This window comes from Ictidomys tridecemlineatus, chromosome 6, assembly GCF_052094955.1.
Source record: "Ictidomys tridecemlineatus isolate mIctTri1 chromosome 6, mIctTri1.hap1, whole genome shotgun sequence".
Lineage (NCBI taxonomy): Eukaryota > Metazoa > Chordata > Mammalia > Rodentia > Sciuridae > Ictidomys > Ictidomys tridecemlineatus.
Window position 1 is genome coordinate 199,438,181 of NC_135482.1, and position 22,899 is coordinate 199,461,079.

General features: G+C 60.8%; 1 protein-coding gene and 1 long non-coding RNA gene across 21 annotated transcripts in view; one reads left to right on the top strand and one right to left on the bottom strand.

The window, feature by feature from the left end:
* The window catches only part of Mcf2l (MCF.2 cell line derived transforming sequence like), a 96,603-nt gene extending 76,650 nt beyond the window's left edge, over window positions 1-19,953 (top strand). For 9 of the 20 annotated variants that reach the window (XM_040281731.2, XM_040281735.2, XM_040281737.2 and 6 more), the window contains 21 exons: window positions 323-514; window positions 1,011-1,170; window positions 1,873-1,946; window positions 2,177-2,253; window positions 4,352-4,418; window positions 5,049-5,164; window positions 6,362-6,431; window positions 7,908-8,000; window positions 8,092-8,184; window positions 8,823-8,948; window positions 9,812-10,033; window positions 10,267-10,359; window positions 11,331-11,409; window positions 11,547-11,613; window positions 12,276-12,391; window positions 12,666-12,758; window positions 13,597-13,710; window positions 16,271-16,392; window positions 17,702-17,814; window positions 18,134-18,237; window positions 18,327-19,953. In XM_040281731.2, the coding sequence (XP_040137665.2) occupies window positions 323-514; window positions 1,011-1,170; window positions 1,873-1,946; window positions 2,177-2,253; window positions 4,352-4,418; window positions 5,049-5,164; window positions 6,362-6,431; window positions 7,908-8,000; window positions 8,092-8,184; window positions 8,823-8,948; window positions 9,812-10,033; window positions 10,267-10,359; window positions 11,331-11,409; window positions 11,547-11,613; window positions 12,276-12,391; window positions 12,666-12,758; window positions 13,597-13,710; window positions 16,271-16,392; window positions 17,702-17,814; window positions 18,134-18,237; window positions 18,327-18,412 (2,277 nt within the window). In that variant the 3' untranslated portion in view covers window positions 18,413-19,953. Of the gene's footprint in view, window positions 1-322; window positions 515-1,010; window positions 1,171-1,872; window positions 1,947-2,176; window positions 2,254-4,351; window positions 4,419-5,048; window positions 5,165-6,361; window positions 6,432-7,907; window positions 8,001-8,091; window positions 8,185-8,822; window positions 8,949-9,811; window positions 10,034-10,266; window positions 10,360-11,330; window positions 11,410-11,546; window positions 11,614-12,275; window positions 12,392-12,665; window positions 12,759-13,596; window positions 13,711-16,270; window positions 16,393-17,701; window positions 17,819-18,133; window positions 18,238-18,326 lie in introns of those variants that run through there. The other 11 variants (XM_021729510.3, XM_021729508.3, XM_078016359.1 and 8 more) reach the window with 9 other exon arrangements.
* LOC144365231 (uncharacterized) lies at window positions 19,890-22,893 on the bottom strand. Its single transcript, XR_013423545.1, has 2 exons — window positions 21,794-22,893; window positions 19,890-20,376 (listed from the first exon to the last, which is right to left on the bottom strand). It is a non-coding gene; the product is annotated as an uncharacterized LOC144365231 (long non-coding RNA).
* Window positions 22,894-22,899: the final 6 nt, after the last annotated feature.

Below are 22,899 nucleotides of genomic sequence, written 5' to 3' on the forward strand. Positions count from 1 at the left end.
CACCTAGAGGTCAGGTCCACGCAGAGTTCTGTTCCCACAGTTCTCTTGCCACAGCAATGATTGACTTAGAAGGACCAGAAACTTGGTAACCTGGTCAGTTCCACCAGCCACCTTCCTCCCTGAGGGAGTCCAGTCCTGGGAACCCACCGGGCTCTGCAGAACATGCTACCCCTGCAGTGGCCCTTGGTACTTAGTGGTAGAAGGATCAGGGGTCCGTGCCTGGACCTTCCTGCAGGTGTCTCTCTCAATGGACAGAGGCGAGGGGGGGGCGGACGTGGTGGGTGGGAACAGTGCGCCTCTGACCGCAGTGTTCTGCTTGCAGTCCATGAAGTGGTGCGACGAGGGCATCTACCTGCTGGCCTCCCAGCCCGTGGACAAATGCCAGTCTCAGGACGGCGCCGAGGCTGCCCTTCAGGAGATTGAGAAGTTTTTGGAGACTGGCGAGGAAAATAAGATCCAGGAGCTCAGTAAAATTTACAAGGAATACGAGACCATCCTCAACCCAGACCTGCTGGTAAGGCAGCCTGCCCTGTCCTCGGCGCCCAGGGTGGGGAGTCCTCTGCAGGATGTTTGAAAGAAACGTTGGGTTCACGACCAGCAGATAGGGCGAGGAGGGAAGTGCAGAGGCGGCGGTCACCCCGCTCTGCCTTGCCTTCAGAGCAGAAGTCACCCCCTGCCACCTGCACAGTGGTACCTGCGTCCCACCAGACGCCCCCTGTGCTGGGGGTGCTCTTTATGAAGTAGCCTCCTCTGACCCCAGGCTGCCCGAGGGCCTCCTGACACAGCAGCCCTGTATCTCCCAAGCCCCGCCCTCTGGGCAACAGAGACATGGACACCACCTCCCACAGCTGGCCCTGCCAGCTCCGGAGGAGGTCCCCAGTAGAGCTGGTGCGCGTCCTCAGTGACCAGGACTCCGTGTGGTGTGGCCACGCTGAAGCGCCTTCCCGTCGGACGGGGTGCTTGGGGGCTGCTGCCGACACTGCAGACCCTTAGCAGCTCTCTCCTCCCAGGATCACGTGCAGAAAGTCTTCCAGAAGCAAGAGAGCATGCAGGAGATGTTCCACCGCCGGCAGGCGAGCCTGAAGAAGCTGGCAGCCAAGCAGACCCGGCCCGTGCAGCCCGTGGCCCCCCGGCCGGAGGCACTCACCAAGTCGCCCTGCCCCTCCCCAGGTGCAGCCCCCTCGTGGCTCCTCGCTCCCCACCAGTCTGGCTGGGCTCAGGTTTATGGGGACTCGGCCGCACTCTTCCTTTGCTCTGAGACCACAGCAGTGCAGAGTTCTAGGAGAACTCGAGGGTCTCTCCCCAGCCTAGCCGGGTCCAGACTGTGCCAGCCGGAGGGCTCCATGGCCTGCCAACCCCTGCATCCCAATCCCAAGAGAGCCCTTCTCCAGGCCAGGGCGGGCACCACGCCACTGCTCAGGCTCTTTCCCGCCTCTTCCCTGCATCAAAAGCACTTTCCCGGCCCCTCGATGGGCCTTCTCAGAGGATGCCACGAGACAGTGGTCCTGGGAACCCCTGCCCTGGCCTCGGGTGTCTGCAACACCAGTCAGGAGCCCCACCAGGCCTCCAGCGCCAGGCCCACCTCCCTGGTGTGGGCAGAGGGCTGTTCCTGGCCTGTGGAGCCCTGCTGGGCTGGGGCTCCAGGGGTCCACGCCCCGAGCTTCCTTCCTCACCCACCCTGCTCCCCCTCGGCTGCAAGCGCCTCTGTCCCTGGGCTGTGGAGGCTGGTCAGCGGGGCCGTCCCTTCCTTCCACCCCAGCCAGTTCATCACTGTGTCCACCCCCTCGTGGCTTCTGTCCTTTCCTTGGGCCTTTTCCTTGTGTCCCCTCCCCAGGGAGAGCTAACGCCCCTTCCCCACCTCCTCCAAACCAGGCTCCTGGCGGGGATCTGAGAACTCTGGCCCTGAAGGCAGCGCGCTCCGCAGGGGGCCCTACAGGAGGGCCAAGGTGAGGCTGCCCGCACCTGACCTCAGCCCCATCTCCATGCCCAAGGCCATGGCTCCCAGGGAAGGGCCTCCACTCCTCCTGGGCCCGCCCCAGCCCTCCTGGCTAGCCTCCTGTGGGCTCCTTCTCCTCCGACGCCCAGACGGGAGCCGGGCAGGGCCCTGGCTTTGGCCCTGGGTCCTTGAGGTGCTCCCACTGATTCCAACGCCGACTCGCTGTTCTCCTCTCCTCAGAGTGAAATGAGTGAGAATCGGCAGGGCCGGGACAGCTCCACGGGGGACGAGGAGGAGGGCCTGGCCATCCTGCGCAGGTGGGTGGCCGCTCTCCGCCGGCACCCCAGGCCTGGGTGTGGTGAGTGCCGGACGGTGCCGAGCAGAGCGGGAAGGGAGCAGGAGCGTGCAGAGCGGGGCACACTGTGGCTGCGGCTGCACACACAGATCCCGCGTGGCCTTTGGACAGCTCCACTGGCTTCTCCTGACCGGGCCACCTGTCACTTCGGAGGATTTCACCCTCCACTGAGCTGGCCGCCCACCTGCCCCCACAGAGGCTGCAGGCCCCTGGGCTTGTGCGTCACAGGCCAGGCTCTGAGCTCAGACACACCCCACCAGGACCCACCGTCCCTCCACCTGCAGCGAGGCCCAGCGGCCAGGACTTCCTTCACCAGCACCCTTCTGTTCCCACCAGGCTCAGTCCCCTGGCCTGGCGTCCACCTGGCCTCTGAGGAGGTCGTGTGTGGCATGGGGGAGCCTGGGGCGAGCACTGCCCCGGGAGTGTCAGGGATCGGGAGCCGCTGCCTTACACCCTGGATGGCCAGTGTCGGCCAGGTGCTGCCTCCTGGGCCGCCCTGCGGGGGCCACAGAAAGAAGGAAACCGCTGGGGCCCAGTTTTGAGGGAGAGGAGGAGTGGAGCCAGGGAGAGACCGTCCCCGGGCATCCATGACCACTCCACTAGCCACCAGCTAAGGGGAGGCTCACCAGGGCACCAGGCCAGTACGTCCCTGCAGCAGCCACGGCCCCAAGGGCAGCGCAAGCAGGTGGGCATGGCCAGCTAGGGTCCGTGGCTGAGGTTTTGTCATCAGTGACCACACACTGCCAGAGCACGGCGGAGGGCAGCCCGGCCCTGGACATACCTCCTGGAGCCGTTTGTCCCCAGCGACCCAGGTCCCAGGTTCATGGACTGTGGTGCAGTCAAAAAGCACCTCCCTGTCTTGACCACTCAGCTTCAAGGGAGGACGGCTGGGGGGCCAAGCACTCCAGGTGGTGACCAGAGCCAGGCAGCGGAGCTCAGGAGGTTGAGTGGAAGGAAGCCGTGACCCACAGTGCAGGACGGTCAGTCCAGACCTGGTGGGCACATCAGCAGTTAGAAGGAGGCCAACTGACGGTGTGCAGGACAGCCCGCTGCCCAGTGCCCTGGACGTCTGCACTCTCCCTGTTTCCCTGAGCAGCCTGCCAGGGGCCCTTGACCTGGCTCCTTTAGGTCTCCCGGGACCCCAGGGACAAGCAGAGGGCAGGGTGTCCCCAGCACCCACTGCAGAGCCCTCTGAAGGGGTGGAGGACAGAAACGTGGAAGCAGACTAAAGCGGCCCAGCGAGGGACAGACCTGCCGCTGCTCCCTCTGGCAGAGACTAACGGGCAGAGGGGAGAAGGGGCCGTGGGAGAGGCTTCCAGACACAGAAGCACAGGCCGGAGATCAGCGACCCCTGCACCATCCAGGCTGTGGCCATGGGGTGGCCCGGGTCCCTCCCGGCCGCCACATTCACCTGCAGAGCGGGGGCCTTCAGTGCTGCCGGCTGCTCAGCGCGGACCTCACCTAAGTGCAGTCCGGGGCCGTTGACCCTGGTCTCTGTGGACTGCGTGGCGGGCTGGTCATTCGCCCTAACAGGGAGGCTTGGTCCTGAATGCCTTATTTGTAAGCCGTCCCCCTCGGGGGACAGCTGAGGGACAGAGTGAGTCCACAGGGCCACTGCAGGCCTGCCTGCAGGAGGGGAGCTGGCTGGGTGACAGAAGGAATGGAGAGCCAGGCCCAGGCCTCAGCGGGCACAGGAGGTGCCCACAGGGGGAGCTGGAGGCCCTGGGAGGTGGGGCCGCCTAGTGGGGGAGAGGGAGGGGTGTTGATGACAGTGTGCATGAGGACAGGGCTGCTTTTCTGCAGAGGGAACCCCCAGGCCAGGACGTGGGTCAGGGGATTGCTCTTGGAAGGCAGCACCAGAGGTGGCCAGCAAGGGGTGTGAGGCCAGGGCAGCGAGGGGAGCCCTGACAAGTGTCCAGAGGGCTCAGCTCCCCTGCAGCCCCTCCGCTGGGCCAGCCCTTTCGTTGGACTGGTAGCTTATCTACCTACCACCTGACTCGAGACCCAGGACTGCTGCTGCCCGGCCTCACGTGTGTGCTGTCCTCATGCCCCGGCCACAGGCACGTGATGAATGAGCTCCTGGACACCGAGCGGGCCTACGTGGAGGAGCTGCTCTCTGTCCTGGAGGTGAGGCTCCTGCTTCAGGGGGAGGGTCCACTCTCCCCCGGTGGCTTCGCTGGGAAACAATGCAAGTTTGTGTCCATGGAAAAGCACCTGAGATGCCCAAGGCCACGTGGCTCAGAGCACCCCGACTGGACGCACTCCGTGTCCACAGAAGGGAGGACAGAGTGAGAGCGTAGGTCTGCCCAGGACGGAGGCTTCAGCAGCCCAGAGCCATTAATACACCCGGCACACCTGACAGGCTAGTGACAGTGCACGAGGTGGCCCAAGAGTGTGCAGCTCTGCTTATGGGAAGTTCTGGAACCAGGCAGTCTAGGGTGAGAGGTTACTGGGGCACCTGGGGAGGGTCTGCTGGGCCCAGCACTCTAGGAGTGACCGGGAGGTTCCTGGCAGCAGACGCACGGTTAGTCTTGCAGGTGCAGAGAGGTCCACGCCCTTTGTGTGAATTTGAATAAAAAGGCTCAAGAGGAAGGAGGAGGCCCCTATTGGGTGCTGCTGGTGACCCACTCTGTGCCGAAGGCCTTGTTCAGAGGCCCAGCTCAGAGACAGCCATGCGCCCCCAGCTCACCCGTCCACTCCTGCCTGACCTGCATCTCCGGGTCTGGTGCTCCTGCTGAGCTTTGCCCTCTCCCGCAGGGCTACGCGGCTGAGATGGAGAATCCTTTGATGACGCACCTCATTTCGACTGGCCTGCACAACAAGAAGGACGTTCTGTTTGGAAATATGGAGGAGATCTATCACTTTCATAACAGGTGGGGCCTTCCTCTGCCCCCGCACACCCTGTGGCCTCTCCCTTCCCAGGCAGCCGGGACCTGCTAGCCATTGGTCTGTGCTCGATAGGGACAGATCTCTCCAGGGCCTGAGGCACAGAGAGCGCAGAGGCAGTGGCCGCTCAGCGCATCTGAGAGCCCTCCTGGGCCTGCTCTGCTGACAAGTGCCCAGGGTGGCCCCGTGTGGCAAAGCCGTCCAGAGAACTGTGGTGCCGGGAGCCAGGAGTGGGCCGGACCCCTCTGTCCTCCTCCTGGTCCCCACCAAAAGGATGTGCATTTGCTGCTTTGGGGCCCTAAAGGTCACACCACATAGCAAGATGCACTTTGTCCTTAAGCCCAGACGTCCCCTCCCTGCTGTCCCCCCGAGAGCACAGGGTGCTGCTGTCCCCGGAGCACAGCTGCCTCTCTGTGGCTTGGGCAGTGCACAGCGGGTACAGCTGGGCTGCTTGCTCGGCTCCTTTCACTGTGGGTTTTGGGAGCTCATGAGAGAGAAGACGAACGAGCCGACTGTCATGCAGGGCATGCAGAAGGCCCACAGGTGGACAGCACGTCCCTGGGTCCTGGAACCAGGCCCAGCCTGGGTGGACCTGGTCAGAGCAGTACCAAGATACTTGTCCCTCCACTTGCTCCTTCCTCTGTCATCTGTGCCTCCTGCCCACCAGCCACCTGCCAGTGGCCGTGAGGCTCCGTAGCACCCTTGTCCCTGGGCACCGGTCAGAGCTCTAGTGCCGGCATCCAGGGTGGACCCCAGCAGCTCCCCTCCCCCAGGGGCAAATGCCAGCCAGAAATCTGGAGAGGAAAGCCCACCCTGGAGCCGAGGAGAGGGCCCCTCGGTGTGTCTGCAGGAAGCCCACAGGTTCAGGGGCAGGGGCTTCCAGAGCCCCTAACTGCCCACCTGATTCTTCTAACTTCCTGCTGCTTCCTGCTGATGGCAAAGCAGCTGTGTCCTCTGCGAGTGCCGCCCCTGACCCGAGGTGAACAGTCTGAGGCTGCGCACAGGAGGAGCCGGGGTCAGGCTGGGCGGCGGGGTCCCCAGGCCTGGTGGGCGTTGGCACCACACAGTCCTGGGCCATCCAGAGGACAGCTGCAGGTCTTCTGGAAACGGGCCGCTGGGTGGGTGTGGCTGGGCCCTGGGTGTGGTGCGGAGACTCAGCAGGCCTCCTGGGCCTCCCTGTCCAGGGTCTTCCTGCGGGAGCTGGAACGCTGCACGGACTGCCCGGAGCTGGTGGGAAGGTGCTTCCTCGAAAGGGTGCGTACCCACCGCGGCTCCCAGCTGCCGGACACCGGAACCTCGGGCTCCACTGGGGTCCCACCCGCCCCCACGCAGCCACAGAGCACAGGAGCTTCCAGGGTGCTGAGGCGACGTGGACTCCCTGGAGGGGCAAAGGGATAGTTCAAAACCGAGAAAGCCATCCAACATGACGTTGGGCACTGGAACTGCTCCAGTGCCCAGGTCCAGTGCACCTCGTGGAGCTGAGCTTTCCTGCCACGCCTGAGCTGGGGTGCTTCCTGCCCTGGTTGCGGGCCCCACTTGCTGGACAGCACTGGACAAGGCTCTGGAGTTCCCAGCTTTATTGTCCCCTCTTTGATATCGTTGGCATCTGCCTCCTTCCCAGGGCTGTGGGGACAGCTCCACGGGAGGCATTTGTGGGAAGCTTTGGGTCGGGATGGGCCAGGTGCCTCCCAACCCGAGGGTCCCCTCGTGTTGGGCACTGGGAGAGACAGCTTAGCCACCTGGACAGCAGCTCACGGACAGCAGAAAAACTAAACGGTTCAAAGAGCTGGAGGCTGAGGCTCTGTCCTAGGCTGGCACCCAGAGGTGGGCAGGAAGGAGGGAGGAGCCGTCTTGTGGCCGCCCAGCAGGCTATTGACGGTTCCTAGGTGCTGTCTCAGGAGGGGTGGGGAACCCTCCCATAGGCTGTGGTCCCAACTTGCAGCAGCGTCTCCTGAGAGCTGATGAGAAGGGTGGGAGTAGAGCCTCTGGGGAGGGTCCTCCATGTTCCACTAAGCCCACCCAGGACATGGACACTCCTGGAGCTTAGCCACTACTGTTAAGTCAAGCCCTGGAAGTACTCTCTGTGGAGAGAGTGTGTGTGTGCGTCTGTTCGGAGCCGCTATTCCCGAGGGAGAAGCCAGCTACACTGAGCTAACTGAATAGTGAGACTGGAGCTCGGCGGGAGGCGTCACTGACCTGCCAGCCAACGAGGGGCACAGCCACCGGGGGCCAGGGGGACCTGGGCTCAAAGATTGGGTGGGTACAGGCTGCCCCATGCCCCCAAGCTCTCAGTGCCCCACAATCCTGGGATCCCACGGTCTGCTGACCCTGGGCAGGGGTTCCCTCAGTGGGAGAGGTGCAGGGCAGCTGCCCACCGGAGGCTGCCCAGCCCAGCAGCCGGCCCAGCCCAGCAGTCTGCCTCCAAGCCCACAGTGGTCTTCCAGCTCGGCATCCATCAAGGGGCTTGCCCAGGGACAGATCTAGAAAGCCCAAGGCAGGCCAGGAAGGCTGAGTCAAGAGAGGTGGAGGTGACCGTGGGGAGCCCAACCTGGCCTTCTCTAAAATGAGCCCTGTCAGAGGCAGCACGGCACTGCCCTGCCCACAGAGCTGTCTGCACCCCAAGTCACGGTGCCCCAGACCATCCACACCCCAAGCCCCAGTTCCCCCGATGCTCAGAGACAGGCAGACACCTCCAGGTGACCATCTGACACGTGTGTCCCCTGGCTGCAGATGGAGGACTTCCAGATCTACGAGAAGTACTGTCAGAACAAGCCCCGCTCCGAGAGCCTGTGGAGACAGTGCTCCACCTGTCCCTTCTTCCAGGTGCGTCTCAGGGCCCTTCCGAGGGCCCGTTCCTCTGTGGCTGGCCCCAGGGACTGTGGGCGTGGTCTGACCCTGGCCTCTGTGGTTCCAGGAGTGCCAGAAGAAGCTGGACCACAAGCTGAGCCTGGACTCCTACCTGCTGAAGCCCGTGCAGAGAATAACCAAGTACCAGCTGCTGCTCAAGGTGGGCCTCCCCGGCCGGCCGCCTCCCCCACCTGCGGCCAGGCCCAGGCCTGGGCCTCTTCCCCCGAAACCCTTCCTCCAAGCCAAGAGGTACCTTCTGAGCCACTTGGTTCCCCCTTGCTGTGGCCCTGCTCATCGGCCACTTGTGTGGCCCACTGTGTGCTAGACGTGGTCAGGGCCGGGGACAGAGGTCAACAGCTGGACAGACCCCCCTCCCACGGGTTTCTGCTCATCAGCTGCAGGATGCTGTGCAGACAGGCCCATGAGTCTCCTCAGGGCGGAGCCATGCCCTGCTGATCCTGCTGGCCCCCAGCCCATCCAGGAGTGGGGAGGGGGTGAGCTGAAGAGCCCTTCTGCGGGTCTGCCCAGCGTCCACTCTGTGTCTTCCTGGGGCTCCTGGCAGGAGAGAGCTGGGGGGGCGGGGCCGCGGGCATGCCCCTGCCTGTGCTCCTGTCTGCGGTCGGCTGGCTGAGGGAGCCGGCAGCCACTGCTGAAGAGTGTGCGAGCATGGTGGCTGGCGGTGTCCCAGCCTGAAGTCACGCCAGGCTGGCTGGGGCCAGTCCAGGGGCCGCATTCTGGGGAGCCAGCTGTCCTGAGGAGCCAGGTGAGCAGGTCCTTCTGTCCCCCGCCGGCCCTCAGGAAATGCTCAAGTACAGCAGGAACTGCGAGGGGGCCGAGGACCTGCAGGAGGCGCTGAGCTCCATCCTGGGCATCCTCAAGGCCGTCAACGACTCCATGCACCTCATCGCCATCACCGGCTATGACGTAAGGACCCAGGCCCGGGCGGGGCTTCCACAGGGCTTCCTGCAGGGATTCCAAGCTCCAAGCTCCCTAAGCTTGGAGGTGACAGGCGTTGCCCAGAACCTGGCAGCAGCCTGGGTCCTGGGTCAGGAGGTCTGGGTGGACCTAAGAGGAGCAGGAGGCCACATGGGGCCCCTCTGCACGTGGGGAGAGGCAGGAACGCTCCTCCCCAGGGCACGGCGTCTCCAGCAGGACAGGGTTCTCGCCTCCTCCCTCCACTCTGCCCTGACAACAGCCGTCCCCGATGAGCAGCTGTGACCACCTGTTTCCTGTGGTGTGGTTTGGGGCAGGCGACTGAGGGCAAGTGGCCATCAGAGGCACACTGCTCTTTGCCCCTCATAGGCCCGTCTCAGGCCGCTGCAGTCTTTGCCCCCTGTCCACTTGGCACTCAATCTCATTTTTTGTTAAATTAATAGATGTGACTTGTTTACGCAGAGATGCCACCCCTCCTCCTGTGACTGACGTCTTGTGGTAGTGGCACACCTGCCAGTGTTGACGTGTCACTGTCATGTGAGGCTCAGAGTCGAGGGTGTTCTCCCGGGGCTGAGCATTCCACAGTTGGGATAATGCATAATCTTCTGTGTCCAGTGTTGCAGTGTCACAGTCTGACAGCCCGAGAACCCTCTGTCTGCCTCATGTCCCTCCTCCTCCCAGTCCCCAGCAGTCACTCACCTTTCATTGTCCCCATGGTTTTGGCTCCTGAGAGTGCCCTGAGCTGGGAACCCCATAGCAAGTGGCCTCTCGGGGCTGCTTGGCTCAGCGGCGTGTGCGGAAGCTGCCCAGCCTCCACCTCGGCCCCTGACGCCCTGGGCTCTGTCCTGTGGCAGGGGAACCTCAGTGACCTGGGGAAGCTACTGATGCAGGGCTCCTTCAGTGTGTGGACAGACCACAAGAAGGGCCACACCAAGGTGAAGGAGCTGGCCAGGTTCAAGCCCATGCAGCGGCACCTGTTCCTGCACGAGAAGGCCGTGCTCTTCTGCAAGAAGCGGGAGGAGAACGGGGAGGGCTATGAGAAGGCCCCCTCCTACAGCTACAAGCAGTCCTTGAATGTGAGTGAGACTGCAGTGCAGACCTGCGGTCCCAGGGAGGGACGCCTGTGGCCGGGTTGGTGTTTAACAAAGCCTGGGTCTGACCCCGAGGGCACTGGTGCCCAGCACCAGGTGAGGACCCGAGGACCGAGGGGCGTTGTCTTTAGGTTGAGAGTTGGGGTTCCCGCCACCTTGCCCCCCATGTCTTCAAGCCGGTGGACATTGACACCGGTCTCTGATTCTGCACTCACCAGATGACTGCCGTGGGCATCACAGAGAATGTGAAGGGTGACGCCAAGAAGTTTGAGATCTGGTACAACGCGAGAGAGGAGGTCTACATCGTCCAGGTAGGGCACTCACCTGTCCACAGGCCAGCTGCAGGGGAGCCCTCCTCCTCAGGACGGCCGGTCAAAGCCCTCTCGATAGGCCTTGTGTCTTCTGCCCTGGGTGACGGACCTGAGCAGGATCCAGGGTGGACTCGGGAGAGACCAGGGTGCTGGAAGCGACTCCCGAGACGCTCCCGCTCCTGCACCCTGGGCTGCGCAGGAGAGGGCTTCGTCTCAGGGCCTGGTTCCCTGGTGGAGAAGTGGTGGCACTGTCCTCGCTGAGCGGATGGGGAGCCGGAGCTGAAATGTAGACTCGGGACAGAGCCTTGGCTTGAGGCCCTAGTTGACCCAAGTGCCCTGTGAGGGGCTGACCACATGTGGGGCGGGGCCCGGCCACTTGCTCTTCAGGATTCTAACACAAAGGATGACACGGCCCTGCAAGGGTGCATGGGCAGGCAGCACTGAAGCCCAGGATGCCCTCCAGCCCTGCCACCAACGCCCCGCAGAGCCGAGGCAAGCAGGGGCCCTGCTCAGACCCCACACGGCCCCCCAAGGAGCAGCCCATCTGGAAGCACTCGGCGGGGAGCCCAGGGGCCCAGGGCCTCTTGCTGTCCTGAGCCTGCACAGCAGCCCTGTGACGGCTCCAACCCGGGCCCCCCACCTGGCCGTTTGTCATCCACCTGTGGGCTTCAGACCAGCCACTGATCTTGTCACCTGAAGAGGGTCAAGGCCGCTTCCCAGAGACCCTTAAGCATAGGTTTGCTGGGAGACCCCACGGTGGTCTCCAGAGCTCCAGCCTCCTGACAGGTGACTGTGGGCACGGCTGCAAGGCCCTTTCCTCTCCAAGGCAAGCGTCCCACGAATGGGTCCCCATCTGTCCCTCTGACTCATGGCAGTGATCTGACTGGATTCCCAGGAGAGTCTTTGGAAGTGTCAAGAGTGCATGTCACTGGGGACCCGGGACTTACTCCTGCATTTCTTTGGGGGAACAGGCACCAACTCCTGAAATTAAAGCCGCGTGGGTGAATGAGATTCGGAAGGTGCTGACCAGCCAGCTGCAGGCGTGTCGAGGTGAGGGCCCGGCCACCACTTCCTGTCCCCTCAGGCGTCCACAGCTCCCACAGGCTGCCTGAGCCCGTCCACAGCCCCCACAGGCTGCCTGAGCGCGGAGCACGCTGACACAGCCTGTGGCCTTCCTTCCCCTGCAGAGGCCAGCCAGCACAGGACCCTGGAGCAGTCCCACAGCCTGCCCCTGCCCGCGCCGTCCAGCACCAGGTGAGGCCCACACAAGGCTGGGAGCCTGGCACAGCTGGCAAGGGCCCTGGAGCTCACTCACAACTATCACCGGGGCCTCCTGGTCCTGGGGCCACGTTTGCCCCAGGTCCCTCTAGTGTCATTGTCTGGGAATTACATGCTGGTGGGTTCCCCGAGGGTCAGCCCCAGAGACGCCCTCTGCCCTGTCCCTGCCATCCCATCCCCGGCCTCCTGACTGTCCTCCCTGTGGTCTGTTTCCCACGACGGTGGGGACATCGCCGCGCACTGCTTTGTCCTCTCTCTGTCCTCATTTTTCCTTTGTTATTTTATTCGTTCACTTTATTCTTCCTCTTTCTTACAAAGTCACCTGGTATCACTCATGGAATCAGTGGAGCCCAAATAAATGAGCCCTAAACAGAGACTTTGGAGAGACCCCCCCAGCGACTCCCCCTGGTGGGGAGGAGGGTGCTTCCTGCTCTCACCTGCTCCCTGGCTGGACAGCCACTGGGCCACACTGGCTGGACAGCCACTGGGCCACACTGGCTGTCCAGTGCTGCTCCCTGCTCTGAGGCAGCATGGGGGCTGCCTGGGGGTGGGTTGGGAGCCGAGAGCGCCCAGACTCCCGTCCTCAGAGAGTTCTGGAAGCTAACCGGGCAGCCGTTTTGTGTGTCTGATGTCACCAGCCCCTCAGGAGGGAACTCGAGACACGTCAAGAAGCTGGAGGAGAGGAAGACAGACCCCCTGAGTCTGGAAGGATATGTGAGCTCGTCGCTGCCGAAGCCCCCCGAGAAAGGCAAAGGTGGGTGTCTGCCGTGACACGAGTGACCTGTGCCTCCACAGAGTGATCCTCTGGCCATGAGCGGGGACGTGCCCTTCCTGGGGCACTGGGCGCAATGCTGGGACTCAGGGTCCCCTCCCCCTCCAGAGGGCCTGGGACTCACTGCCCACCCCGCATTCTGACACTCTGCGCCCCGCTCCAGCCAACTCGGGGAAGCATGAGGACCGGCCCCTGGGCTCTCTGCCCGCCACGCTGGCCGGGCTGCAGGCCCTCTGCATGTCTCTCTTCCTCCTAGATGACGCGGTCTCTAGCTCTACTTCAGAAAGTTCCGCACTTTCCAGAAAGCGCTTCACCCTGCAGGGCTTTGCTAACCTCAAAGGTCAGAGAGGTAAAGAGGCACTGCTGCCTGAGGTCTGCTTCACCTGTGTTCCTGTGGGGGCCTCTGTCTTGCATGGTGTGGTGGCCATTGGGGGGGGCCTTCTCAGGAGGCCCCGCCCCTTCATCCCATGCACAGCCCATCCAAAGCTCTTTCACAGCATCCTCCTGTGACCCCTGAGTGTCCATTACCAACTCCTGAAGTCATCTTTCAGGGTGTCCTTTTGAAAATGTCAAGGCCAGCTCTGCGGGCCTGCTCCGACCTGGGCTTCCTGGCTCTCTGGCCCGACTCCGCTCTCCCTGCCCTGCCCGCCCCTCTTTTCCCTTAGCTGCCCAGCAGTTGCCCTTCTGGCTGCAAACACTCTCCCACCACAGCCGAGACCCTGGTCAGGTACCCTCTCGGGCACCTGCTGGTGAGCGGGCTGGCCAAGGATGCCCGATGGAGATCCCATCAGCTCCATCGGCCTGGAGTGCTCCTTGGTGGCCAGAGGCCTGGCCCCCAGCCCTGGAAGGCTCCCTCCCAGTGCCCGAGGCCAGGCTGACCAGGGCCCTCTCCAGTGGCCAGATGCTGGCACAGAGAACGGTGGGCTCTTCTCAGTGTGGATGATGCTTTCAGCCAGCGTCAGGCCTGAGGGACGCAGCAGCCCTCACAGTGCTGCACCTTTGATGACGCAGAGCCCAGGACAGGTCCCTTCTCCCCCACTGCCCTCCCCCTCCCCCTCCCCCTCGCCTGCCCACAGAGCTACTCTTGATCTGGAGGGACCCCGGTGCTGTGTCCATCCCATCTCACGGGCCCCCTCCGCCCCTGGCCACCCCTCACTCTCTCTCTCTGCCTCTGCCTCCTCCTGCAGCTTCTCCTACCAGTCCCGACAGAAAGGCTAAGCGGCATGCAGTAAAGAGCGACCCGACTCCCTTTGGTCTGCGAGGTAGCATGGCTCAGCTGCTGGACACCGGCCGGGCGGGCGGTGTGTGGCCCACGCAGGTCACCTAGGATGACACGAGCAGGCCCCACAGCCAGAGGTGGCCCTGGTGGCCTACAGCTAGATGCCTGGTGACAGATGCTGGGGGACACTGGCTTCCCACTGACCCCTCAGCAGACCTTCCCCTCATGAGTGACCTGGCTGGAGCTGGGCTGGGTTGTTGTCCAGTGGCTGTGGTAGGCCGTGGCCCGCCTCACCAGCTTGCGGCCTGCTGAGGCCATGAGGCGACCGATCTGGTCCACCCTCCCCTGGCAGAGGGGAGATGGCTGTGTGGCAGATGGGAGGATCAAACTCCATGTTGGGACCGGGCTTCTTGTTTCCTGCTCATTTAGTTCCAAGGGCGACCCCCAGGGACACCCGAGGCCTCCTCTGCCCAGCCAAGGACACAGGTGCAGGAGGGAGTGCTGTGCAAACAGTCGTGAAGGTTCCCAGGGGCACGCTGCACAGCACCCCAGTCCGCCCCAGAGGCCACCCGTACTGCCGGTCTCCAAGCTCAGAGCCCCAAGCCCCCCACGCCAGCCTTCTTGCTGCCGCTGGGCATGGTTCAGAGCCAGGAGCCGGTTGGCATGCCCGCCTGTCCTAAGCACAGGCAGACACCCAGCCCGCTGCAGCCGAGACCCAGGGGGCTCCGTTGGCAGCCTCTGCGAAGGTCTGCTTGTCCGTTAGGTACTTTCTGCTGGTGACCAGGCCTCTGAGGCCTCGGTGCTCTCAGCCCAGGGCACACCGCGAGGGCTGGCCGAGTTGGCCTGGCGGACACTGCAGGGCAGAACCGGCGTCCGCCCCCTTGGCAGCCAGGCAGCTTTGCCTCTGCAGGCGCCCCCCTCCTGTGAGTGGAGTGAGCACTGTGGGTGCTGCTGGGAGGGCACCTGTGGTGCTGGGCCCACGCCCCCCACGGCTCCGTGGGCCATGACCAGGCCTGGAAGTCGTTTTGCAGCGTTGACAATATAAGGACCACTCGGTGGAAAATGGTCACAGGCCACAGGTCACAGGTCACCTGGGCCTCATCTTGCACAGAATCCCCCAGCGTCCCAGATTGAGAGGGGGGCACCTGCTTCAAGGCCACTCGCCTCCAGTGCTCTGTGAGCCCACCCCTCAGCAGGCTGTCACTTCTCCCGCATGCCTTCTCACGAGGGACCCTCTGAAGCCCGACAGAGGGCTTGTCCAGAGGCTCCGGGCCGAGCCCCCGCCTGGCACTGTGGGGTCCTCTGGCAGTGCCAGAGGCTGAGCCCTAGGTCTCCCTCACAGACGCGATGCTAAAGCAGGGGTTTCCATGTCACATCGGCTGGGCACAGAGAAGGCTCTCTGCCTACAGAAGGTGCCGATCCTGGCGCCAGTGCTCCAGCTCCAAGCTGGGCCGCAGCTGCAGGCGGGCTGAGAGCAGGGAGGACAGGCAACTGCCCTGCAGACCCAGCCCCCAGGTCCTGCCCAGGCACAAGCCTGGTGTGGCACCTGCAGAGCCAGCTGCACAGCCTCCCCCTCTCCTGCAGCCAGCCCCAGGAGAGTGGAGCTGGGAAGGGCTCAGGCTGCACCTGGCCTGGTGACTTCCAGGCCTCTCAGCAGAAGCTCTTCATTGCCAGCCTTGAACGTCCCCAGGCGTGGGAGGGAGCTGGCCTTCAGAGTGGGTCTGTCTCTTGCAGCCCTGACTTCGAGGGGTGGTAAGGCACACATGCACTCGTGCCTGGGGCTCCTCTGTGACCTCTTCACACCCCAGCACCTCTCTTTCATAGGAAAAGGCAGCTTCAGCCTGGAGCAGGCTGTGGCAGGTGCAAACCCACTGGGCAGTCTGCCTGTCTCTGACACGCTTGTTCCTTGTTGAAGCATTAAGGTGTCATTGAATTCGGCCCTGTGCTTCTTGGTCCTGAAGGCAGGTGCCCAGTGCACTTACTCTATTTATCACCATTGGGAATTCCTGGTCTCCGTCTCCCCCATGATGGGAACACCACTGCCACCCCTGGGGGACACGAGGCAGGAGGAACACTAACAAAGCAATAGATATAGTCTAGGTCCCGCCTGGCTGGCCAGGGTTGGTGGGCTGGACTAGAGGCCAAAGTAGAGCCTGGCTTTGTTGCCACCACTGCACAGCCTGTCCTGGTTGCTCAGCATCCCCACCTGGGTGCTCCCTGCCCTGCGAGTACACAGCCCCCTCAGCTCACAGACCAGAGATCCGTGGGGTCAATTTGGGCTAGAAACTGCCTTCCTGGCTGGTCTGGGAGGTGTTGGTTGTCACCGTGTTAACGGAAATGCCTTCTCCTCCAGCGTTTGCTGTAGGGTGGGGGCTTGTGGGGCTGAGCCTCACACAGGCACAGGTCTGCGTGCAGGGTCTGGGCTTTGTCTCCCCGTGGACTGGCAGCTGGGAGCAGATGCCGTCACACCCCGTCGGTCTTCCTGTGACTTGGAACACAGGGTGGAGCCGGGAGCCTAGGCAGGCGGGTCCTGTGATTGGCTCAGCTTGGACCCATGGCTGCACATTTCAGGGAGTCTGTGGGACTCGCGTGGAACAGCGTCTCATGGACGTGGCCCTCACTGGAGCCTCTTCCTCCCTTAGGCTGGAGCAAAACGTCCCACTCACTGGAGGTCCCTGAGGACGAGGGCGGCTGGTCAAGTGCTGAGGAACCCATCAACTCATCCGACGCAGAGGAGGATGGTGGAGTGGGCCCCAAGAAGCTGGTAACCTTGTCCTGCCTGGGTGGTGGTGGTGGGTGCTGTCCCCTGGAGAAGGAGTATTCTAGAAGACCTACCTCAGCCTGGGTCTTGCAAGTGCAGCTACAGTTCCTCACGCCGGAGTGCTCTGTGTTGGCCTGGGTCAGTGTCCGTGCCCAAGGTCCCAGCACACTGTGTACCTACAACTTACAGCCCCTGCACAGTGTGTCCTGTCACTCACCCTCCACAAGGACAGAATGCACTAATTAAGCTTTCCTAACACTGTATACTGGAGCCTCCATCTCACTTTTTAAGAAATTGAACTATCTTGATTGTGGATTTGCATCATCCCTAGGTATGGGCTCACATTATAAACCATGTCCTGTTTTTAATAGTACAGCAAGAAAAGTCATTTACATATTAAATTACATATTAGAGTCGGGATGACCCCCACAAAGACCTATTTGGGTCTTTCCCAAGAGGGCGCATTAACACTGGTCAAGAGTGAGAAGGGCAGACAGGAGGACACAGGGAGGGCGGCGTGGCAGGAGGGACTGGGGCTGGTGAACAGGGGAGAGTGGGGCCTGGGGAGGGGTTGGACCTTGTTCTCAGTGTGGAGATGCTGGCTGCTCTGGCCCAGTAGGGAGCCAAGGTGGGGTTGTCCACCTGGGGCAGGTAGCTGAGTGAGGAGGACGGGCCCTCACCAATCCTGCCCAGGCCCTGCTGCCAGAGCACCTCCTGCAGCTCACGTGCTTCTGTGAGGCCAGGAGTGCCCGTCCTGCTCAAGAACAGCCTCTGCTCCTCGGCCCACATTCCACAGCAGAACTGACCCCATAGACGGTGGTTTAGTGTCCACTGGGCACCAGTGTTCCCAACACCTGATAATGCAGGGAACACAACAGATGAGAATCTCCTCTCACAGGAAGCACAAAACAGCACTCAGCCTTGTCACACTTTAGGTAAGGATGTCCTCCAGAGAGAACAGCCTGAGAGGGCCACCTAGATCGAGATGGCCAGAGGGCAGGCATTCCAGAAGCGGGGTTGCTGAGACCAGCACGGAGCCCAGTGTGCCCAGCTGCCAGGCCAGGGAGCCTGAGGACACCTGGCACCCACGCTTGGGTTTCTAACGTGGTGATAACAGGGGGCCTAGCAGCATCTTCCTAAAACAGGGCCTTGCTCCCACAGCGGGGTCTCTTGAAGCCCGCTCTGGACGCACACTCCCTGCCCTGAGTGGCGCTGCCCAGGTGCCAAGTGCAGCACAAGTTCGTGTCTTCTTGCTGGCACTGAGCAGCAGGTGCTGACCCACTGGCACTCCGCCTGTGTCCGTCTCCCGCAGGTCCCTGGGAAGTACACTGTGGTGCTGGACGATGAGAAGGGGGGCCCAGACACCCTCGCCATGAGGAGCGGGGACGTGGTGGAGGTGGTGGAGGAGGGCGCTGAGGGGCTCTGGTAAGGGGTCAGAGCGGGGCCCACCCGGCGCCGCGCCCTCTCCCCGCCCCCCGCGCCCCGCCCTCCCCCCCCCCCGCCGTCCCTCCCCCCCCCCGCCGTCCCTCCCCCCCCCCGCCGTCCCTCCCCCCCCGCCGTCCCTCCCCCCCCCCCGCCGTCCCTCCCCCCCCCCCGCCGTCCCTCCCCCCCCCCCGCCGTCCCTCCCCCGCCCCGCCCTCCTCCCGCGCCCTCCCCCCCGCCGTCCCCCCCGCGCCCCGCCCTCTCCCTCTTCCCACTGGTGCCGGTGCCTCGCGCCGCTGCCCGCTGACCCCGCCTCTTTCAGGTACGTCCGGGACCTGAGCAGCGGCCAGGAGGGCTGGGTGCCGGCCGGCAGCCTGTCGGCTCTGCTGGGCACGTCCGGCTCGGCGCAGTGTCTGAGCAGCTCAGGTAAGGCCCTCGGTGCGGGCGCGGCCCCAGCCCGTCCGACGGGAGGGGCGGAGGGCCGCCGCCGCACCGACCTCCCGGTGTCCCCGCAGAGTCGAGCCCGGGGTCGGCCGTGCTGAGCAACTCCTCGAGCTGCAGCGAGGGCTGCCCGGCGCCCTTCTCCGACCTCCAGGGCTAGCACCGCTCTGCCCTGCGCCCGGCGCTGACCCGCGTGCAGCCCCTGGTCGTCTTTTGCTCGGGCTCGCGTAGTTTGGGGAGGGGACGGCGCTCCGAGATAGCCAAACCCAGGAGGACCCCGGTGCACCCGCCGGCCGCAGAGGACGGGCCTCAGCAGCCGGCCCCCAGCTCCCAGGACCAGGCCCCAGGGCCACTGCCAGGTGCCGAGTGGACGGGGAGGGGCCTGGGGACAGCCCCTCACCCGCGCGCGGGCGCCTCCGACGCCTGGTCTGGTGCTGGCTGTGGGAAGGTCCCGGTGGGAGCCCCGCGGAAAGCAGCCGGAGAGAGGGGCCTGGGGAACTCTTGTCTTTTATAAGTTTCTGATTTTTTAAAAACAGGGATTAATCCCGTGGCCATTTTTTGTGGTACTTTGGCCTCAAATCTTTACCAAGAATCACTGTGTTTACATGAAATGATAATTTGATACTGTATTTGATATAAAACTATTTTTTTGTTACTGGGGTTTACATCAAAGCTCGTTGTCTATATCACTAAATGATTTGGGCACCCCTTGAAGCACACCTGGTCACAGGTGAACCCACACACATGGATAAAATCAGGTGGTGTCTCACAACCAAAAGCAGTAAGAAACCAGGTCCTTCTACATGCATCGGCCTCATTTCACAAGAAAATTTAAACTCTAATTCAAAATATTAACCTTCTTTTCTACAAAATAAGGGGACTCTCAATTTTTTAAAGAGCTTCACTGAATTAGTGTATTTTTGTTGTTTTTAAAGACAGTGTACAGATGCAGTTTCTGTGGGGTCTCTGAGCTCCCTGTCCACTGTGCTGGGTGAACAGGTGTGCTGGCGCCTCAGGCAGGACCAAATCCTTCTCTGGCACCACCTACCTGGCCTTGCAGGAAAGTCCGCAGGTGTGGTTAGGGTCACCTTGAGTGATGTGTGCAGGGGTCCCCTGTGTTCAAATCATGGCAGAACTGGAACCAAAACCCTTCTGCTTTTCAAACCCTTTTTGTGTTTCAGAAACAAATCTGTCCTCTTGAGACTTCCCGGAGGGCAGGTGTGGTATGTGTGTTTGTGTGTGTACATACGATCTGGATGTAAAGGCGTATTTATGGTCTCATGCTGCTGAACATGTGTCACTTTATAGTCCTCCCTGTCTCCTTGCCCTGCTGCGTGGGGGCTGCCGCCCTGCTGTGGCCAAGGTGAAGCGCCCTCCCCACCCTGTGGTGCGCGGAGCCCTTGCTGGCCAGACCTCCAGAGGAGGGGATCCCGCACTGGGCCTGTGAAGACCGCAGCACTTCTCCTGATGCACACTTGGAAACGCGGCAGAGTGTGGTCCACCTCATCTCCAGTCCAGATGCGGCTCCTTCTGTCTCCACCTGGGCTTGCCCTCTCTCTGTGATCGCTCCCTCATGAAGGCACTTTAAAACGTCATGTTTCATTGACTGTTACTTTTCTTTTAACTGCTAATGTAAATGAAATTTAAAAATCAGAGCTCTTTATTGTATGGATGAAGTTTGAATAAACGTCACAAACCCCTGCTCTCGGCCTGCTCTCTGAACACCGGCTGGCCCTGCGGAGCCCCACGATGGTGTAGGGCCTGCACAGCCAGGCATCAGAGGCTGGCGGCTGGCAGGACCCAGGCAGCGCAGGCCTTGTAGCTTGGGTGCTTTACCCCGTCCAGCTGTGGTGATGATAAGTAGTACCGGGTGTACACGTTAAAACGTGAAGGTGACCCGAGAGCCTTTACAGAATAACACCCCACAACTTCAAACCAAAGTGGCGGAGAGTGCAGGAAGGTCGTGGGCCCAAGAGAGGAAGGGAACACAGTAAACAGAAAACCTGAAATGGGATCCAGAGAGGCCCAACCCACAGAAGGTGGGAGGAAGGTGGTGACCTACACAGGAGGCTGACTTACAGGAAGAGCACTGAACTGGATAGGCAGGTAACTGATGAAGGATCCCTGGAATAGAGTACAAGGAACAGTGTGCAAACACCTAAGCAAACAATAATAAGCCCAAAACACAGAAAGCAAGCCTTGGCAGGCAGGGCGAGATGCCACTTCCTCCTGTAAAAACTGTTAACTGTCCTTAAAAATAGAAAAGGCAGTGCCATGTTCCAGCACACATGGTGCATTCTCCAAGTGTCTACAAACCAATGAAAAGACTATGGTAGGGTGATCATTTACAGCAATTTGACTTCTTTGTTATTCATTTATTAACTCAAGTATTTTATTTCTTCTGGGCCAACTTTAACAATTCAGCTTTTATTTTTTATTTATTTATTTTTTTTTTAAAGAGAGAGTGAGAGAGGAGAGAGAGAGACAGAGAGAGAATTTTTTTTAATATTTATTTTTTAGTTCTCGGCAGACACAACATCTTTGTTGGTATGTGGTGCTGAGGATCGAACCCGGGCTGCACGCATGCCAGGCGAGCGCGCTACCGCTTGAGCCACATCCCCAGCCCAACAATTCAGCTTTTAAACGTTTGTTTTGAAGACATCTGTGGGTCTGAAAGCTATTAGAATAGACAAATAACTGCTAAAGGAGACCCTGAAACATTTGCTATTGAACATTTGTTTAGAAGAATTGGGGAATGTAAAAGTATGTTTCTAAGGCCTGGATTAGAAAGGCCACATCATGGGGATCTGGTCCCTAGAGCTGGACAGGTGTCCGCGTGTTGGCCAGGGTCTGAGGGCTGTAGCTGAGGCCCAGCTGAGGTTGGTTTTACAGCCAACTGCATTAACGAGTTACCCATTTGAGGAAGCTGAAAAGTAGGTGCAGCAAACTCATCAGAAGTGTGAAAAGGAAAGGAAAAAAACAACAAAACCCAGACAGACCAAAGCCAAAGGCTTGTCCCCAAGAAACCTCACAAGACGGACCCATTGGTCCACAAGGAATAACAGCTTTCAATTGAGAGAACCATAGGAACAAATTCCTTCTAATTCGTCTGGGAAACAGAAAAAATAGGAGACGTCTTTTTAAAAAGCTAAATTGTTAAAAATTAGTCCAGAAGAAATAAAATGCTTGGGTTGATGAATGAATAACAAAGAAATTAAATTGGAGTTGAAAAAGACTCCAGATCGTACCAGACCAGGTGGTTTTCTAGGCATATAAAGGTATTTACACAAACTGGTTCGAACAAAAAATATAAATATTCCTGAAGCAAGTTTTTCCTTGGTACACAAAGACAGATATTATGCACGAAAAACATGAAATTATGAAGATGAATACAAAAATTCCAGAATCCCAGAAGTATGTTACAAATAAAAGTCCCAGGAGCTGGGGTGCAGCTTGGTAGTAGGTGTGCCTGCCCTGCTCCCCACTGGAGGCCCGGGCTCCAACCCCAGCGCCACCCTGCACAGGCACAGATGACACTTACCCAAGCAGGGGTGTCCACAAGGCACAGATGAGCGATGGCAGAAACATGGTGCTCTCAAAAAGTTGGCTTGAACACACTGAAGGAGAACCCGGCCAGGTGCAGGGGTGCAGGGCACGGTTTTTCCCGAGCAGTCATCCGCAATGTTAGGCTACACAAGGGATAGGAGGGATTTTCCCAACCAATAAAGTGTATCTAACAGAATCTTCACCTCCAAACTTTATGTCCCCAAATCCTTCAGAATCATCCCCACTGAGGGCAACACACAGGGAAGCCCTCCACCTCTCCTAGTCCTTCAGGGGAACATGGGATGGCAACAGGAAAAGGAAGTGAGGCGTGGGGGTGGAGAGGAACTAGAAAACCCGGGAGAACCGAGAAGCTGTTAGAACTGCCGAGTCTCCAAGGTTGACCCCCAGAGACATCCCTAGCAGTAACAAACCAAAAACAGTCGCTATGGCAACAGCAACCAAGTGATGAAACTTGTGGATAAAACACAACATGCCATAGGCCACAAGAGAACCCCTAGGCAAGTGGAGAGGTGCTTATGGAGGGGGCATCCGGCGTCACCAAAATGTCACTTCTCCTCCAAATTAGCCGGCAAACTGAAGTTCTTCTATCACAACTCCAGCAGCGCAGTCTTTGTAGAATGAGAAAACTAGCCATAAGGCGCGTGGCAGAAGACAGACCCCAGTGGAGCCCTGAGGGCTCTGAGCAGGGGCCAGGAGCCTGCCCTCCAGGTGGAGTGGAGAGCCAGCTCAGCCACCGCAGGCGCGGAGAGCGCGATCCTGAGCAGGCTACAACAGGCAGCCTCCCAGCACCGGCTCCTGAGGACCAAGAGTGGAGGTTTCCACCTGGACCCTCAGGGTCTCGTCTGCGTGGTCTCCCTTTCACATCGGACGCCCGGCACGGGACCCTGTGACTCCCTCAGCACACAGGGGACAGGCCCAGGGCTGCTGTCCCACTCCTTTGTGCCTAGGTGCCTTTTGGTCCATCTTTTAAAGTGTAGCTTTGGGTCTTTTTGAATAAACCGCTCCTGTCTCAAGGCAATCAGAGCCTGATATACTGCCTGTTTTTCAGGTTCGTGAAGGATCTGACCTATGCCCAGCCCC